The 20,302-nt window shown below is 42.9% G+C and overlaps 1 protein-coding gene across 1 annotated transcript in view; it reads left to right on the top strand.

Annotated features, from left to right (window-relative positions):
* Positions 1 to 20,302, top strand: part of LOC148507449 (NXPE family member 3-like) — a 61,321-nt gene that overhangs the window by 10,236 nt on the left and 30,783 nt on the right. Inside the window, exons 2-3 of the mRNA XM_088446151.1 lie at positions 10,894 to 11,409; positions 14,196 to 14,416. Of these exons, the coding sequence (XP_088302277.1) occupies positions 10,894 to 11,409; positions 14,196 to 14,416 (737 nt within the window). The remainder of the gene's footprint in view (positions 1 to 10,893; positions 11,410 to 14,195; positions 14,417 to 20,302) is intronic.

Here is a 20,302-nt window from a genome sequence, read left to right as displayed (position 1 = left end):
TCACGGTGCTTGTATTTTTTATACAGAGGGCTATGGCCCACAAAGTCACGCAGTGCTTATATTTTTATACACGGAGGGCTATCACCCACAAAGTAATGGTGCTTGTATTTTTACACAGAGGGCTAAGGCCTCCAGAGTCTCGGTGATTGTATACACAGTGGGGTACAGCACCAAAAAAGTTTTTCTTTTTTTTTTCTTTTTAAACTTTATTTTATTTTTTTTACATGCAGTCAGTGTACCCCCTTACACAATCACAGCCACTTGTGAGTCTCTGGACACAGCACTTGATCAGCAGAGTATAGCACAGCATACATCAGCGTGCAGTGTGCCCCCTTACAGTCACTTTTGACAGGGCAGCCAATTGTGAGTCTCTTGACACAGCACTTAATTAGCAGAGTATAGTGCAGCATCAGCGTGCAGTGTCTCCCCTATACAGCCACTCAGCGTGCTGCTGTGTCCCCTCAGCCAGACTGCCCACATGCAGAGTTGCGCGCAGTACGGAGCGTGCAGGAGAAGTGACGCCGAGTTGCGGAACTCGGCGCCTTATGTAGAGGCGAACTCTCATGAGAGTTCAGCACTTTCGCGAGATCTGACGTCGGGCCTGCAGTGGGGATCTGAGTCGGCGGGATCCCCATTGTTCTGAGCAGTTCGGGTTCCACAGAATCCGAACTGCTCATCTCTAGTACGTACAGATGGGCAGCACAGATGGTGTAATGGATAGCATTACTGCCTCACAGCTCTGAGTTCGTGGGTTTGATGCCCACTACAGCCCTAACTGTGTGGAGTTTGTATGTTCTCTCAGTGCTTGTGTGGATTTCCTCCGGGTGCTCCAGTTTCTTCCCACATTCCAAAATTCTACTGACAGGTTAATTGGGCCCTAACAAAAATTAACCCTAGTTGGAGCATGTGGTAGGGATACAGACGCCTGTCATAATTCCCGGACCGGAATGCAGAATGGCGGGGCCCTGAAGGAGGTAAGTACGGGTGCCTGTCCTCTTAGCTGTGTGGGGGAGGGTTAAGTTTAGGGCACCCCAGGGGGACTTAGGGTTAGGCACCCCCGAGGGGAGGTTTGGGTTAGACACCCCCCAGGAGGGTTAGGTTTAGGGTGCGGGTGCAGGGAGAGGGGGATAGGTTTAGGCACTAACAGGGGGAGGTTGGGCTTAGGCACTAGGGGGGTAGGTTAGCCGTGGGGGGATGGTTAAGTTTAGGGAGTTAGGGTTAGGCTAGGGGAAGGGAGGGGTAAAGGTTAGGCACCTCCCGAGGGGAGGTTTGGGTAAGGCAATGTTTGGTTTAGGCACTAGGGGGGGAGGCTAGGAACCCCTAAAGGAGGGTTAGGGGGGGAGAGGGGATGGTTAGCTGTCAGGATTTGAACCGGCGGCTAAATAGCTGCCGGCAATACAATCCCATTCCCATCGAATTTGTTGACTGGACTTGCATACCCATTTTTTGAAGGATTACTATGGTGCCAAATAATTTTATAATTCCATTTTGAAAAATGCTGATTTCTCTACATTTTTGAGTAGTAGCCTCTTATAATCACTCCCAATGTTCCCTGCTGTGCCAAATACTCCTACAGAGTACACACTGGAGAATGGGCAGCTTAAGTACTCCTTACCTAGTGTGCACATGCTGCTCCAAATTCTCTTCTTTCCCTCCCAAAATCCTGTGATGCTCTCACAGACCTGGTTTCAAGAATCCTCCAATCTCTAATCTCTGTGAAACTCAAATCAAATACCCGCAAACTGGAGCTGGCACCAACAGGGAAAAAATACAGCTGGTAATTACTAATAAATTAGGCTGCTGCTTCAAAATCAGAATAGGTCATACCATACCTAAAGGAATAGAACACAACAACAAAATATAGGATAGAGAAGCGCTGTCTGAATATTTAGCTAATAATTAACAGTTTTAATGACGCATATGATAATATATTATATCTATTTAATATATTTAAAAAGCATACCCCAGGTCAACCTAGATGAACCAGATATTTAAAATAATTAGAGATTCAATCGATGACGTAAATAGGTTTAGTGTAAATACTGGCAGAGGTTATGCAAGGTAAATACTTTAATCGTTTGTGACTTACTTATGATGTCCAAGGGTTACTCTTATATTGCAGGTGTCTACCAGAGACAGTTTCTCCTTCACCAGTCTCTTAACCGCCCTGCAACAAAAATCAGTAAACCCGTCCTTCTGTGTATACAGCCCAATATTGATTCAATCAGAATTCAGCAGTGTATCTCCACAGGTGTTATCTTGTATCTGACCAAATTATAACATTGCGCCTTTTGTCATGCAACATTGTAACGCTGCAGTTGTAGAGTCTGTTTACTTGTACTTTAGGTAGGCAACACGGCAGTGTCTCAGCAGGTAAAAATTCATTCAGTTTCGGCAGGACAGTTCTACAGGAATTACTTTGAAAAGTGCATATAATGCTGTGGTCAGCTACAAAGTAATTCCTGTAGAACTGTCCTGCCGAAACTGAATGATTTTTTTTTACCTGCAGCATGCCTATATTCAGTACGCAACTGCGGCTTTAACTGCCTGCGAATGCTGACACCGCAACGCAGCATTTCACATGCAGATACACCCGTAGTCGCAGACATAATATAGGCATGCCACATATCATTTTAATAAGTTTAATTCGCTGTGCGAATAAGACACATTTTAATGGAAAAAGTTGCATGAAAAGATACTTGGCGCTATTGAGTTGCCCGGCGCTCACGCGTTATGTGTAGCACAACTTGTGGACACATCTGTAATAAGGTATTTGGCACACAGACAGTAATTTGGAAAAGCATTGGCAGATACATCCAACTTAGAGCCGTATTCAATATGAGCCGAGCAGCGATACTTTTTTCCGCCTACTTTGCCTGTTTGGCAGGCGGAAAAGTATCACGTTTGTGCACGCTTTACCCAGTATTCAATATGAAAGTACGCGAAAACGGCACCCGGCGAAACTGAAACAGGCGGAGAGTGCTGCCAGATTTGGGGAAATCAGCCTGACACCCCTCAAAAGATGCTCTGACATGGGGGTTCACTATGATACCCCCCGATTTGGCTTGCTGAAGGCATTTGGGGTTTTTAAACGGGCTCAGTAGCTGCTAAATAGCGTTTTTCAATATGTGGTGCAGAATAGTATTCAGGAGTATATTTTCTGAAAATAACTATTCCCAGAAAATTTGGGGTACTTAAAAATGGGGGTCAGCATATTTTAAAGTTGCTAAAGTGTAGCTGTAAAAATCGTTAAAAATCCACCTGCCGCAAGCACCTGCAATCAAAAACACACTTGGGGCATATTTGGGGACCCTCCAGAGTCAAGTTCGCTAGTTTTTAACTTTGTACCCCAACTTTTTTTCACCCCCTTTTTCAAAGTAATATTTTGGGGTGTCCTAAAGTGTTTTTTTTTTATTTTTTGACAGTTTACCTTTGGGGGACTGTCTGAAAGCTGCATGGGGGTTCCCGCAATGTTGCACCCCAAATCTGCACTTTTTTCCGCCTGCTATTCATAGGCGAAACTTTTTCGCATGGTACATTGCATTGACTTTCCGTCTAGGCGGAAAGTCCTTCAAATTGAATACGGAGTAAAACCAAAACAGGCAAAAATGACATCATCAGCGAAAAAGTTTCGCCAAAAACATGCGACCTTTCGCTCCAAATTGAATATGGGCCTTAATTTGTGTTGTTTGGGCTTTTTTGCTGTGTATTAGAACCTCAGCAGGTTACCTTATCTCTGTAAAATCTTAAACTGACAAAACTATTTCCAAAAATAAACATACACCTGATGGCAGATTGACCTCTTCCTTTTTGTTAACTTTCAATACTGACAAACTAGAAGAAGCCGCCCAATCACTGCTGATACAGGTAGCAATGGTATCTTTTCTGGAATTAACCATGCTGATGTTTTCTACAGATGTCTTAGCTGGTCCCTGGGTACAGGGGGCCCACATTGCACACCCTGTACCCAATTATCAAACTGAACTTCCCAGAGCAAAGTCGGACCTGTGCAAATCACCAGGAAAATGATGCAGCAGCCATTTTACTGGAGACTTGTGAATGTGCAGTACAGGAATCATTGGAACATGACACAGATGCCATATTTCTATAGACCGGTGCATGCGCGGTTTTCTCGCATCTGTGCCACGAAAAGAGAGGAGGAGGCTAGCACACGAGCCCGCTCCTCTCTTAAACTGACCCAGGTACACTGTCCTCCTACATGTATCTGCAAAAGCCAGCCATTTCCCATGACTTATTCTCCCCAACATTGCTGGGACCCTAGGAAACAGTCTGAATGATTTTCACTTCTTATGTTCTAGTTTGAAGTTGCTTTTATACTGTGTTTGTGATTTTTATTCACTAGCTGAAGTACCCGATGTTGTCCAGGTTTAAATCTTCAAGTTAACTTTTATTTTGTGATGTTATCCAGAGCCATCCAGTGGACGCCCAGAACAGACTCCGTGGGTCAAGGTTCTGCCCGGCGACCTATGTGGGAGACCTATATGTATAGAATGTGCACTGTGGATATCTGGAGGTTGTTTACTCAAAGTGTAAAAAAACCTGGTACTGATTAACCATAATTATTAGCACTGGATCACCTGTATTCGGTAGTGTGATCGGATCATTATACCCAGTCTTTCTGTGGATGTTTCTCTCCAGTGATTTGATTATATTTATAGCCTTTTTTTGTGTATGCATATTGTATATTCTATTTTTATATATGAAATATGAGTGATTTTATGATATGATCTATTAAATGTCATTCCTACTATCAAGCTGCAATATGTATTTATATTTATTTCATATTTATAGCAATATATAGAACTGTGTGGAGGTAGGAAATAAAGTACAGTATATAGATGTACAACACTGTGCAAAAAATTGTGCAATCATTATATATTCGCTTATCTTGTCATATTTCAGTTCTTGGATATTTCGTAGGTCCAAATGGACAGTAAAATGTATATAAAAGGAGACAACCACAACATTATGCATACACTTTGACAACTTTGTATCCACATTTATTATTTTATTTATTTATTACCAGTTATTTATATAGCGCACACATATTCTGCAGCGCTTTACAGAGAATATTTGGCCATTCACATCAGTCCCTGCCACAATCTATATTCCCTATCACATGCGCACACATACACACTAGGGTTAATTTGTGTTGTGAACCAATTAACCTACCAGTATATTTTTGGAGTGTGGGAGGAAACCGGAATACCCGGGAGAACCCATGCAAGCACAGGTAGGGCCATGGTGGGAATCAAACCCATGACCTCAGTGCTGTGAGGCAGTAACACTAACCATTACACTGTCTGTGCTGCCCACATAACACTGTGATATATTTGTAATATACTATGTCACATTTAAGGCTAGTTTCACACATGCCGGTTTTGACTGGGCAGCAAAAAGCCGCACAGTTTTTTGCTGGGTGTGAAAAACAGTGGTGGCTACAAGCAGGTGCCTCCTTTCACATGGCATGGCACGGTCGCCGTGTTACAGCCAGGAATATCCACTGAGCAGGACGGCTGCTGTACCATGTCCGTGCCATCCCTGCAAGCCAGTGGTGTATAGGAAACAATGTTTCCTTTCACACACTGGCTTGTGCCAGCCGGGCTGTGCATGCCCAACAGATTAAAAAAAAAAAAACACATTAAAAGCTGCTCTAAGCCGCTGCTTGTCAAAGGCACTGAGTGCCCGAAAAAACCTGTCCGGCTACCGCCTGTTTCCTGCCCGGCCAGCCAAAACAGGCAAGTATAACTGGCCTAAGGGTTTAAAGCAGGAACTAATAGTCCCAAAACAATATTTTAACCCAACCGTATTTTAACATTCAAAAGACACATTTATTAAAATGGAGATAAAAGAGATAAAGATATAAGGACGAGGTGAAATTGCGCACTGGACTATAACTATTGAGCCGGGGTGGCTGCACTTTCAAAGAAGGGTGTCTGGCCTTCCCTTAGTATTAAATGGCTTGAGGATACTCGTGGATTTATATTACTGTCACTGTATTAACATTCACTCAACGCGAAGGGGGTTATCAGAGCGCATTGACTATCATCAAGCCATTTAAAAGAGATAAAGGACAAAGTCCACTGGTAAGTATCACACATACGAGGAAGTGAAATATAAAATGCTTAAGGACTTGAGACGTTCACAACAACCCAATGCGTTTCGTCTGTAGGTCAGACTTCATGAACGATCCCCAAGTCATTTCTCACTGGTCGCATCAGATGTAAACATGTCGGGGAAAGCCCTGCCTGGCGTGGTCACATCTGATTTGACCACACCAGGAAAGTGGTTAATCTACAAAACTAAAAATTATGCAGGAAGCGCTAGTCAATTAAACAGTTATTTTTTCACAAAAACACAAATCCAGCATAAAAAATAACATAAATCACACATACTATCACATATATAAATATGCTTAAAAGGTAAACATCTAGGTTGAATATCCCCAGCCTTATGGTCTGAATGCCCTATCTTGAACAGCAGTTAGAATACATCACCAGGCTTTAAAAAAAACAACTTGTTGCAATGATGATTCTCCTTGTAACTATAAGAAACAGACACCTCATAGTAAATGTAACAACTTCTTTGTATAGGGAAATCTTCTCCCGTAGGTATGTAATTATTTGAATGACTTGTTCCTCTGTATAGGGAGTATATTCCAGCTTTTATAGTATGGACTATCCACTGGAACAGATATATAGTTTAAAGTATAAGATGGCAACTCCTAAGTCTCAATAAGAGATAGTAAAAACCTTTCCAGCCGGATAATATTCCACTATAGACAGTTCAAATCAGATTACTTATATTATTGCATAGTTGAACCTTTTTGTATAAGGGCCCTCATTCAGAGCCACTCGCTAGCGGCAGTACGCTCATTCCGAGCGATGTTCGCACATCTGCGCATGCGTACGGATCATTATACGCATGCGCGAACCAGTCAGTGCGGCCGAAATTCATGTGCTCGCAATATAGCGAATGCCTGCTATTTTGAGTGACAGAATGAGGCGTATGTGGGTGGTAACAGGGGAAGGTGCTTGAAAATGGGGAGTGGAGATCCGAACGCAGGCGTGCTTAAAGGTCAAAACGGGCGTTTTATGGGTGTGCATAATTAATACAGCAGCGTCATTGACCACGTCACTGGGTTATTTTATAGCCAGAACTGCTCGCAAGATTGTGGTAGCAAAAACCAACCACAAGAATAGCGAGCAGTTCATACGCTGGTCGATGTACTCGATTAATCTAATAAATAGCGGACATGACGTATGGTGCGAGCGGCCAGGGGGCGTTTTTAACAAATAAACGAGCGTATGTTTTGCTCGCTCGTTTAGACTTAGAGGTGTGAACAGACTGCAATTTGCGAACGGATCATTTGAATAGCCACCCCTTGTTTTTGAACGAACGACCGCAAATTGCGAACGGCTCTGAATCAGGCCCAAGGTGTATACATGCAAAGAATAAAGTCACTGTGGATCAGTACTTTGTATTGTGACAGGGAGGAAAAAAATGGGATGGTGGTTGACAAGTACTATTTTAGCAAGCATGCATCTCACCACATCATAACTCCTTCACCAGCTTCTCCTCTCCCCTGTATTCTCTGACTTGTACTCAGTGTTGGACTTGGGCATGAAGGGCCCATCTGAGGAATGCAGTGAAAGGGGCCCATACTTAGGGGTGTTGCCACCCTCCAGAGGTGGTCTCGGCCCCTTTAAATATATACATATATATAGTAAATACTGCTGGTGAATGTATGATAATGTACCAGATTAATAACAGCATTGCATTGAAAATACACAATAGTCCTGTGCTGTATAATTCAAGATAAACAGTCTGGAACCTGATCCCTAGAGGAGGTGGTAGGGCCCACCGGGGGTTTCCCCTGTACCCCTGTGGGCCAGTCCGTCCCTGCTTGTAGTATATTACTAGGCACAGTTGTTTTGTAAGGTCAGAATATTACCACTCCTGCTTAGTTGGAGAACTCCATGGTCAGCAAAATCTTGTGCATAGCAGAAAGATGCTGAAAAAAGGTAATCCTCCTTTTAGTGCCAGCAGAGATGTGTACGTTCCATCCACTTCACACAAAGTCACAACATTTCTCTACAGGTGGGCTCAGTATATGTTACGCGGGGCCGCTGTCATTAGATATTGGACACTAGTCCATTGATCTAAAATTATCTATAAGAAAATACAATATTTCTCACTCAATTGGTTGGAGGGCTAGCGCCTGATATTATTATTGTAAGTGGTTAATCCCCCCCCTCCCTTTTTTAAAATGTACAAATTGAGGGGCTGATTCTTAGTCACATGCAATGCTGATATTTACATAAATTGGCAATTATTTTACTGCTGTGTATGCACAATCCCATTTAAACTTCTATAATGCATGCATAACACGGTGTGTACACACATATTCAGGAATTATTATTACATTTTATTTTTTAAGGTGCCACAAGTGGTCCGCAGCGCAGTACATACAGCAACAGTAGGACAGTACAGGGTACACAGAACAGTACATTACAATACAGTAGCTGAAACATATACAGAGTGCAAGTAACAATTAGCACCACAATTCTCAGTACACAAAACAACCGGGAAGTACTAGAGGAGAGGGCTGTGAGAACAGGAGGGAGGACAAGTGGGTTTTCAGTGCATGTTGGAAGCAATTCAGGGTTGGGGAGAGCCTGATCGAGCAAGGGAGCTCATTCCAGTGAAGGGGGGCCACACTGGCAACATTTTGGATTGGAACGTGAGATGCAGTAAGCAGGGTAGAGGAAAAGGCAACTGTCAATGGGTGACTGGGAGGGATTATGTAAGAGGATGAGGTTGGAGATGTATGGAGCAGTGGAATTATAAAGGGCCTTGTATGTGAAGCTGAGGAGTTTGAAGAGGATTCTATAGGGGAATGGGAATCAGATCAGGTTTTGGTGGAGGGGAGTGGTGGAAGTGGAATGGCAGGAAAGGAAGATAAGTATAGCAGCAGCATTGAGAACAGATTGGAGGGGAGTTGGATTGGTAACATGGGAGGCCAGTGAGGAGAAGGTTGCAATAGTCGAGCTGCGAAATTAGTGAGTGAATAATCGGTTTGGTAACATTCAGGGAGAGGAATGGCCTAATGTGAGCAATGTTGCTTAGCTGGAGCCAACAGGATTGAATGTGGTAGGTCAAGGAGAGGGTGGAGTCAAGGGTGATGCTCAAGCAGTGAAGTTGGGGAACAGGAGAGATGATGGTACTGTCAACAGTAATGGAGAGATTGGTGCGGGTGGGTACATCTGGATTGAGATGTACCATGTTTAAAATGTATTGGCCATTCATGGGCAGTAACTGGGAGGTGGCAATTCAGTCGCACAGTGATGCTGCATTTTATAGGAGTGTTGTGGGTATGTTGCAGAAGTGGTATTGAACTCCATTGCTTAATCATGTACATTGGAGGCCATACTGTAATGGAGATCCTGCCCCTACCACAGGGCTGGTGCAAGTTTGGATGGTACAATCGATGGTGGCATTCTAAAAATACACCAGGCAGTATTACATTCTCTAGATATGCCGAAGGTGTGTGTCTGTCTTTGCGCATTCAGATGCATGCTTTTAAACCAGAGGACAGCCTGATATGTGTGTCCGATGTCTGTAACCGGGCGTCTCAGTCCTTGCAGATTCACAGTTATAGACCAAAGGAAGGGCTTAAACTAACATCAGCATAATGTGGCAGCAGCCTAGGGTTTATAATACCTTTGGTGGTGGACCAACCATGGGATAGCTCACTTGCTAAAATAGAGAAAGCAATGGGATTGGATGCACGGCAAAGAATTCCAGAATGCAAGAGCTCCACTGTCAGCTATATAGAAGCTTGCTGATATTTTCAGCAGTGTATTAGATCTCTGGACAGATAGTGACTGCTTTTTTAGAAGGAGATTTATTAAACCTACTAAAGAGCACAAGAAGAAGAGTTGTCCATAGCAACCAACAGATAACTATCAGTTTATAGACTGTATTATGGTGCATACACACTGTCAGATGAACGATTGAATGATTTGAACGATTTTACAAAAGATTTGAACGATTGAACGATTTTTTAAATCGTTATCATTCAGATCTGAAGAAAAATCTGTCAGTGTGTATGCACCATTAGATAGATTATGTCCATAATCTATGGGGAACACCTTCACTTGTTTTAGAAGGTTTGAAAAATCCCCCCCTCCCGATGCTGGAAGACTGGCAGTGAAGATCCCGACAGGTAAGTATTTAATCTATTACTACCCTAACCCTCCCTTTTAGTGCCTAACCCTAACCCCCCCCTTCCCCGCAGCCTAAACCTAAGTCTCCCGGGGGGTGTCTAACCCTACCCTCCCCCCAGGGGTGCCTAACCCTAAACCCCTACCCTACTATCGCTATGCCAGGCGTCTGGCTCCCGACGTAGGTAAAATGACATGCGTCGGGATTTTGACGCCTGTCGTTAGACCCCTGCTGGGAATAGACAGTCGGGAAGCCAGTGGTCAGCATTTCGACCGTCTGCTTCCTGACTGCATCACCTTAGAACTCCTTCTAACCCAAACAGCTTCTTAATACCAAATAGTTAGGGTACCACTGTCTTCTTTAAATGCCCTTGGGATTGATGTATCAAGCAGTGACAGCAGTGGACCAGTGGAGAAGGTGCCCAGTGCAACCAATCAGCTTAGAGGCAGCATTTATCAAGTACATTCTATAAAATGATAGGCAGAAGCTGATTGGTTGCTATAAACTACATTACTCTTTTTACTGCTTGATACCCGTTTTGTCTCGAAGGAGGGACCTCCAGCCAATGTGTGCAGTGTATTTTTGCCTGGTTTATTTATATATTTCTTTTTCAAACCTATTTTTTTGTAATTTTTATGTCTTTAGTTAATTTACAGATTTCTAACGGTGGATTATTTGAATAAGCCTGAAACTTCCTTCTTTAAGATGCGCACAAATCATAAGATTACCCCTGGAGCCATGTTTGGTTCTACCACAACTGCCGATCCTAAATTCAAAGACTTTTTAAGACTGATTGACTGGCCTGGGCCTCCATCCACTGTGACACACTATAATCTGTCTACCAGCCCCAGACACACTGATTACCATCTGCTGAACGCACGGGACACATACAGGATTGGAGAGACATTGGAGGTGCTCATCTCAGCTCGGGACCACAATGGTCGGCCAAAGGTATATGGCGGAGATTTCTTCCGGGCCAAGCTGCACTCTCCGTTACTGAAGGCTGGAGTGACTGGACAAGTAAAGGATCATGGTAATGGCAGATATCTGGCCACATTCCTCCTCCCATGGCCAGGTACAGCGGAGGTACAAATCCGACTCATTCACTCCAGTGAAGCTGTGGCTGTTTTGAAAGATAAGAGGGAGACCCAACCAGAAAAGGTGATATTATCAAGAATTAATATTTTTCTTTACTGGTGTACCACAGGTCCCAGCTAGTCATGCAATGCCCAATTTAAAGGGCTATCGGGGCATTGGCAAGCAATGTAATTCTTTATTTTTAATACATTTATTAAAACAGCACCCATTACTATCAGCACAGGTCTGATTATTCCTCATGTGATCCTGAAAGGATGCTAGCCCAGTGCTGTCCAGTCTAGGACTGATTTGCACCATGGCAGGGAGACCCCATGCAAGTGTACCCTTTGCTAGAGCCCTAACAGTCCTGTCAGGTAATGCCTAATGTCGATAATGGAAATTTAGGGGGGATCCCTCACTCTTTCTGTCAGACCTTACTATTGTACCAGCCTTGGTACACGTGCTAGTGCTCATTTCACTTGGGTGATATATATATATATATATATATTATATGTGTGTGTGTGTGTGTGTTTTTTAATCATATTTGTAATATCTATACATTTTTAATGTATTGTGTGTATATATAGAGATATTGGCAATTGCCTTGAAGTAAGATGGCGCTTATATGCTAAGTGATTTTGACATCAGAAGGTTTATAGAATAACATTGGGTATCACTATACACCTAATAGTGGATACAGGATATCCTGTTTCAGCCATCTATAACCAATTTATTATGGTAATTGTCAGCCCAATATAACTTCTAGCTGGCACTAGGCTTGCTATTACCCCTGAGGAAGTCTAGAGAGAGGACAGAGGGCCTGATTCAGAGCCAGACGCTCTGACCAGAGCGCTCGCTCTGAATCAGGGCCCTCCTCCATTAAAATGGAGCGTCCTCCTGGACGCTCGTATAGCTGTGGGTCACCACCCACAGCATATACGAGCGTCCAAAAAGATGGTCGCGATGGTCCAAAATCACTCCCACTGACATCACAAGTGATGTCAGTGGGGCCGGCTTCAGACGGTAGGCATTCCCATGGGAACGCCTCCGTCTGGTAGCCACGCCCCTGGCACGCCCACCAAAGGGGGCGTGCTGTCAGTCACCATCGACAGCACGCCCCCTTTGGTGCGAGACCCGGAGCGACAGCTTGGCTGTCGCAGTCCGGGTCTCACGCATGCGCAGTGGGGAACATCGACCCACTTGCGAGTGTACTGTCGCTTGCGAGTGGGTCTGAATGACCCCCAGAGTTCCAGCTGGATGAAACGCGTTGGGTACTTTATTGCATGCTGACTCTCAGATAAGCTGTGTTTTACTATCTCTAATGTACAGGCATTCATTTGCAATATTGAAGCTCTGAAATTGTAAACTGTATTACACTGTGGGCCTCATTCAGAGGCGGTCGGAGGATGCATGCGGTCGCTCAGAAACTGGGCGGCCACTTGCATCCTGACTGCCCGCCTCTGTTGCGGTCGTTAGGCTGTGGGTTAACACCCACAGCTCTAATGACCGCTCGGGTGATGGTCGCGATGGTCAGAGACCACCGCGACCATCGGGTGCATATGACGAGACCCTAGGGTAGGGTCTCACTTGTCGTAAGCCCCAGAGAGCTTCTGGCTCTGTCAGAGCCGGAAGCTCTCCACTGACATCACTAGTGATGTCAGTGGGGCCTCCCCCAAACGGCAGGCATTCCCATGGGAACGCCTCCATTTGGGCTGACACCCCCCCGGCCCACCTTCCAAACGGGGCGAGCTGTCAATCAACATCGACAGCTCGCCCCCTTTGGAAAGAGACCCGCTACGACTGGCGCTGTCGGTCGTAGCGGGTCTCACGCATGCGCACGAGGGAGCCGGCTCCCTCGTGCGCATGCGCACTGGCAAAACATCGAGGCGGCCGTGCGGTCGTTGACCGTACGGCCGCCTCTGAATAAGGTCCTATGCCTGTCTATTTTTATGTTTTTGGATTGCCATTAAAACTGTGAAAAACACTACTGATGTCAGTGACCTCATGAGGATCTCCACAAAGGACATGAGATAAGCTGTTATAATCTTATGCACATGGTACGGGTTCACTCTTAGCCCTCTTCACACAATTTTGGTGTTTCACAATTATTGCACTATGAAGCGCCCTTGTTTTTTGTTATTTTTCAGATTGAAGGTGTCGGTGTGCTTGACAAAAAGGAACTTTGACCGTCCAATGTGAGTGGATTTTTCTAGGCACGAAACACAGACTTTTTAAAAAGACTTATACCCATATAGGGTGTCTTTTATTTTTATTGTTTCATTTTACATTGTCATACACTGGCCTAGCACCGAAATTATTTATTTATATGTATGTGTGTATATATATGTGTGTGTGTGTGTATATATATATATATATATATATATATTCTCTCATTAACCCTTCCTGAAGCTGCAAAGTGTAAAAACCTTCTCTCATGATTAGTAGGTAGAAATGTTCCTTTATTCACATAGTGATAAGCAACAGCCCGACGTCCATTTTTGACTGTTATGACAGTCTTCATCTAGTGACTTTAATATACAGTATTTCACATTCAAATTATAGGGACAGCAACTTGTGTCACATCGCAATTTTATTCTGGTGGGTTTCTGGTGAATTTTTTGTGTATTCACATTTTGTTACATAGGGCGGCTTGAAACTTGCTGGAAATCTGCAGGAATAGCACCAGGTATTCAAATTCAGCGGCCATTGCACTTTTGTTCACCAGTGTTATATCTTAAAGAAATGCGTGTTCTCATGTATATTTCATGGTTTATCGCATATATGTTTATGATATTATTTGTAGGAATTATACGAGTACATAGGAAGAATTTCTTGCTTCACTTCTGGTGAATATATATTCTGCTTTTCAGATCTATTTCACCGGATATTTTCATTTTAACGGTAGCAGTGAGGTGACTGAGTGTAACATGGAACTGCCGGGAAGGGACGTGTGCATATACAAGGACCCCTCCTCTGGGAACACGTGGCAGTGTGTGCGACCCCAGAAGCTGCCTTGTGACTCCTGGGTCTATCACGCAAGTGCTTTATTCCGCAAAATTACGAACCCGCTGGAGGACTCACTGCTGAGTGGGTGAGTGAGACTGTTTGGCAGTCTGTCATTCCTTTATAATTTACAAAGAAGTTGGTCAAATCTGTCTAATATCAGAAGGCAAACCAGGAGAAACATGCACACACCAAATCTGCTAGATTTACAGTATATATATACAACTCTGATGTCTGGAGTTGTTCACATGCGCAGGGTCTGTACAGACATGGTCCGATCGGTGTCTGCGAGGTGAGTTTTCAGGGAATGTTTGAAGGTTTGGAGACTTGAGGAAAGTCTTTCTGTGTGAGGGAGAGCATTCCACAGAGTGGGTGCAGCCTGAAAATAGTCCTGTAACTATGAATGGGAGCAAGTCATGTCTGTGGATGAGAGACACAGATCTTGAGCGGAGGGTCAGGTTGTAAGATATTATTTTGAGACAAGTGAAGAGATGTATGTTAAGTAAAAGTACATCCTATTGAGTTCAGTAGAATTCGTTAGAGTACAGTTTCTGTGAAATGAGCTGAATGAGTCATTGAAACTTTTAACACTGTGCAAAATTGACCTTCAGCTAGACAGTGGGCCTAATTCAGACCCGCTTGACATGTAGTGCAACTAGCTAGCCGCGTCTCCTACAGACACATCAAGACGCATTGTAACATATTTTGTCGCAGGAGAAGAGTGTAATACTTTTTAATGTCCACCAGATGTCTCTTTTGCAAAAATGTCATTGCATGTGCATGCTATCACTACAGTATAGCAAGTACTGACAGGTGGGCCAATTGCCTACTGTACAGTGTAAACCGATTCGCTGTTCATGGAGGTAGATGCTATAAATTCGCAGATGTACAGTAAGGCAAACCATCGGAGCAGCATTAGGTTAAGATGCATCTTGATGTATGTGTATGAGATGAGACTAGCTAGTCTATCTACATCTATGGATGCTAGATCATGTGCGAGGACACATCTGTAATTTACACCTTTGTGATGGTCCTCTGTTTGCACCATTATTGCAAGCAATATGATGCTGTACTGTAAGCTGTTATATAATATGTCGCCATTTAACTAGTTGGTCTCCTCCCTGAAAACATCATTGCATGCGCAACATATCGGCAGTCAAGTTGACTTTTACACAGAACCCCCCCCTTGTGCGCTAATGCTATGTTGGTTTGTCATATACTCTACATCTGTGACTTTATAACGGCTACATCCAGGAGCAGTATGCGATTGGCACGCCTGTCAGGACTTGCTATACTGTAGTGCCATCTCCATGTAGTGCCATCTCCATCACTGCTGTTGTTGTTCAGTTCTTTTAGTTTTCACCAGTGGAGCACTGGCCACCTAGTGGTTAAGTTGTGTATTGCATGCCATGGAATCAGTCAGCGTCTCGCTGCGCCCTTCCATGGTATTTCATAGCGTGACTAAGAACATTTTATATTGCAACCTGAGCAAAAATTAGTGAGGACACATCTGTAATATACCAGATAATAAAGATTTATTGGTTCCAACAAAATAGATTTTTATGATCCTTAGAAAAAATGTATCTAATTCTTCCAGAAGATAAATAATTATTGGCTATACAGATGTGGCATCATACACTGTTGCCTAAGTAGCGCCAATATACCCCTCTCGTCGCACCAGGTCCTGGGCGACTCATCCGCATTCGAAGTCTTTCTTGCACAAAATTTGAGGGTTTTTTTTATTCACAGAAACAGTGACAAAACTACAATGCTGACTTGAACTGATCAATTTGATGTGACTGAGTCTGAATCTGTGTATGAAGTGCTCCAATGAAAGCTGCTGCTGATTGTTCTCACTCCAAGTTCTTTGCTTCCTCTGAGACTTTATATGTTTGTAAAATGAAATTCCTGTCTACTTAAATTTGCAACCCAGTGTCTCTGGTACGCTGTCAGTGGCGTACCAGAGATATTGCAAAATTGAGCGTTGGTCATGTTGGTTGTCTTGTGCTATATGGCATATAGATGCTAGGTGTCTGAGGTCCCATCTGTTGCATTACCACTAATTTATCCACTCTGATATATCACTATCTGCAACCTTTAGTCATTTTAAGCAAATCTTCTATTAAAGATACGGCAGAAGTGTTTAGGAAACTACAAAAACGTTTGTGGTTCGTGCAGATGTAGGCACATTAGGCCTGAATCAGCATGGATTGCTATTGCCATCACAGCTTCGATAACGTATGGGGGGGGTCTGCTGCAATAATATGCTAATAAATGCAATTGCAAAGCTGTCTCTCAGCCAGCATAGAGATGCCCACTACTGCTATCTCGCATCCGCATTACCTTGCAGTCCTGCGTATACATTGGAAACCTCGCGTAACATCTGAGCCTCGCGCACAATTACTGCAGTTTTGACTTGCCGCAGAAACTTTCACCTTGATAAAGCTGACAGCGAAACGCGCGTTGGCACTCCCGCTGTGTGCACCTCTTATGTCTAAACGTTAAAATGTTATTTTAAAAGATTTTCATTCCAACCAGCCAGATTGGACAGATAATTGTATAGTGCAGGCCTGGCCAAACTGTGGCTCTCCAGCTGTTGTGAAACTACAAGTCCCAGCATGCCCTGCAAAAGTTTTGCTGTTAGGGAATGCTTAAACTGTGGCAGGGCATGCTAGGACTTGTAGTTTCACAACAGCTGGAGAGCCACAGGTTGGCCAGGCCTGGTATAGTGTATGCCTGGCATTAGGTTGATCCATGTGGTGCGGCTATCATTGTATTTAACCCCATTATTAAGGCCATTCTCATATAACTCTCCAGTTATTAGAATTGAGGAAAGTTGCAGCATGTGATTACACAGGGGGAACAATATAAACGAATGCAAAGTAAGGAGGATATATGTATGATAGAGATTAAGATCATACCTATGTATAAGCAAAGATCCTACTTGAGCATAACAATATAATTACCTCAATATGAATGCAATTGTGATAAATAATGGGCCACAACATGGGAATATACTGTATATTGACAATTAACATAAATAAATTCACTGTTAACATGGTAACCTAATGCTGCATACACACAACAGCCATAGATATCATTGATAGATTTCCCTCCAATTTTCTGTAGTGCAGGTCAAACGATTTTGGTTGTACACACTGATGTAATGGTGCATACACACACGGTCAGATTTTTCTTCAGATCTGAATGATAACTATTTTAAAAATCGTTCAATTATTCATATTTGAAGGAAAATCTGACATGTTTGTCAGATGAACGATGCGTGTTCCCGCTTGTCAGATAACGATATCTGACATCTGATGTGTTTGCAGTCAGATCTGGACAATTCCATTCATTTTAATGCAGTCAAAAATCGTTCGTAGTTCAAATTGCTCAAATCGTTCAAATCGTTGGTAAAATCGTTCATCCAATCATTCAAATCGTTCATCTGACACATCTGACCGTGTGTATGCACCAATAGCTTCATTGAAATATTTATCGTAGATACAGTATCTATCTTTTTACAGACAAATCTTTACAAAATCGTCTAAGTTGGCCTGCATGCTTTACCATAGATAACGTTATCGTTCATGTGGGAACGCGCCTTGTTGGTCGTTGTCAGGTTGGTGACTACAAAAAAGTGAACGATGATGATAATAACAATATAGTTCAAATCGCTCATAAAAGTCATCCCGTGTACGCACCATTAGTTGCATATAATTAATGAGACGATTTGAGTCTCTCTAATATATGAATAACACATTACATCATATATGCACTATAAATATTAATTGCGGCTTACCATTACTGATCTATTAGGGATTAAACCTTTGCGGGATCTAACTTTAGTAAAGAGTCTTAACCTGACGACTGCCATCATAACCCCCCAATAGGAGGGATCTCATGAAATGAGAAGCAATTAAATACAATCACTTGTTAGTCCAGACATAGCATGAGAGTGACAGCTTAACTTAGCGTTTCAAAAACATATTTGAGTAATAAGGAGGTCACACAGCGAGGATACTCTATCATTTTATTTCACAATTTTCAATTTGTCACATTTAGGGGACTATGGCCCTCATTCAGAGCCGCTCGTTAGCGGCAGTACGCTCGTTCCGAGCGATGTTTGCACATCTGCGCATGCGTACGGTTTTTAGTACGCATGCGCGAACCAGTCAGTGCGGCCAAAAATCATTTGTACGCTATATAGCGAGTGCCTGCTATTTTGAGTGACAGAATGAGGCGTATGTGGGTGGTAACAGGGGAAGGTGCTTGAAAATGGGGAGTGGAGATCCGAACGCAGGCGTGCTTAAAGGTCAAAACGGGCGTATTATGGGTGTGCATAATTAATACAGCAGCGTCATTGACCACGTCACTGGGTTATTTTATAGCCAGAACTGCTCGCAAATTTGTGGTAGCAAACACCAACCACAAGAATAGCGAGCAGTTCATACGCTGCTCGATGTACTCGATTAATCTAATAAATAGCGGACATGACGTATGGTGCGAGCGGCCAGGGGGCGTTTTTAACAAATAAACGAGCGTATGTTTTGCTCGCTCGTTCAGACTTAGAGGTGTGAACAGACTGCAATTTGCGAACGGATCATTTGAATAGCCATCCCTTGTTTTTGAACGAACGACCGCAAATAGCGAACGGCTCTGAATGAGGGCCTATGTACTAAGCAGTGTTAGTAGACAGAGTGAAAAGTGATAAGAAAGTGATAAGGTGCCAGCCAATCAGCTCCCAACTGTCATTTTTCAAACACAGCCTGTGAGATGACAGTTGGGAGCTGATTGGCTGGCACCTTATCACTTTCTTATCACTTTTCACTCTGTCTCCAAACACTGCTTAGTAACTAGACCCGTTATTCCCCTTTTTTTCTATTTTTTTTAACCTCTATTTTGCTGATCATGTCACATAATGTGACATTTTAGTGTATATCTAATAAAGATTGATTTTTTTTTATTTATCTTAATACTGTGCGCCGTAAAATAGACATATAACTTTTCTTGGTATTCCTGCAAACAATTATACTTTGTCATTCGGCAGCACCCCCTAATCAACAAATAATTTGGGGTTCTTTATCGATTATTGATGTTTGCAGATGTCCCTATTCCTTTGTGTTCTTATTGGTGCAGAAACTGCAAGTGTTGAATGCAGTGAGTACTCAGGCTGCGTATGCCGTCTCTGTGGCTAATGTATGCCTGCGCCCATGCAACGGTGATCAAACGAACAGACACACCGGCGTTTCTCTGATCGCTCCCCCGTCACAACCACCCAAATGCTCACAGCCAGTCACTCACTGTGCAATGGCTTTTAGTCTGCTCGAGTGATCGCAATGCTAACTCACACACTACATTGTACGCACCATCAATCGATCTGCGTATGCTGGTGCAATAGCGATCCATGCTGAATTTTGCCCATTGTACACTATGATAGACTCCAAATGAGGACTTAACTCAATCCCTTTTTTTTTGATCTGACAAAAATTAGTAAAGATTTAAAAATTCTTCCTGAAGTAAAGCAGATTTTCCTCTTGAGATGTATTATGTAGTGATACTTGAATTGGGCCTCATACTGTTGAATCCTAGACAGTAAGCCCTTAAAATATGAAGATCACTATGGACCGGTAGGCCTAGGTCTGTGTATCACCTACAAATGTGCACCAACGTATTCTAGCTCAAGCTTTACTAATGCTACTGTAAGGACAGGTTTTGTGAATGAAATTATTATTCATTATTATTGTGGTTAATTGGCAACCAGGGACATTTTAGGGATATAAACAGTTTAAACTTATAGTAACTTATATTAAATTTGACAGTAATCCCATGCACAGATAATATAATTTATGTTAAAAATAAATGTTGGCTGCAAATCATATGTTGATTTCTAACCTATACTGTTAAATTAAATGAATTAAGAGTTTGTAAGGGGAATTGGATTAAGGATACCATTTAATAATAGATGTATAGG

The sequence above is a fragment of the Taudactylus pleione genome, unplaced genomic scaffold (assembly GCF_031769625.1).
Source record: "Taudactylus pleione unplaced genomic scaffold, aTauple2 ptg000393l, whole genome shotgun sequence".
Taxonomy (NCBI): domain Eukaryota; kingdom Metazoa; phylum Chordata; class Amphibia; order Anura; family Myobatrachidae; genus Taudactylus; species Taudactylus pleione.
The sequence above is the reverse complement of the archived record's forward strand: the minus strand, read 5'-3'. Positions and strand labels throughout refer to the sequence as shown.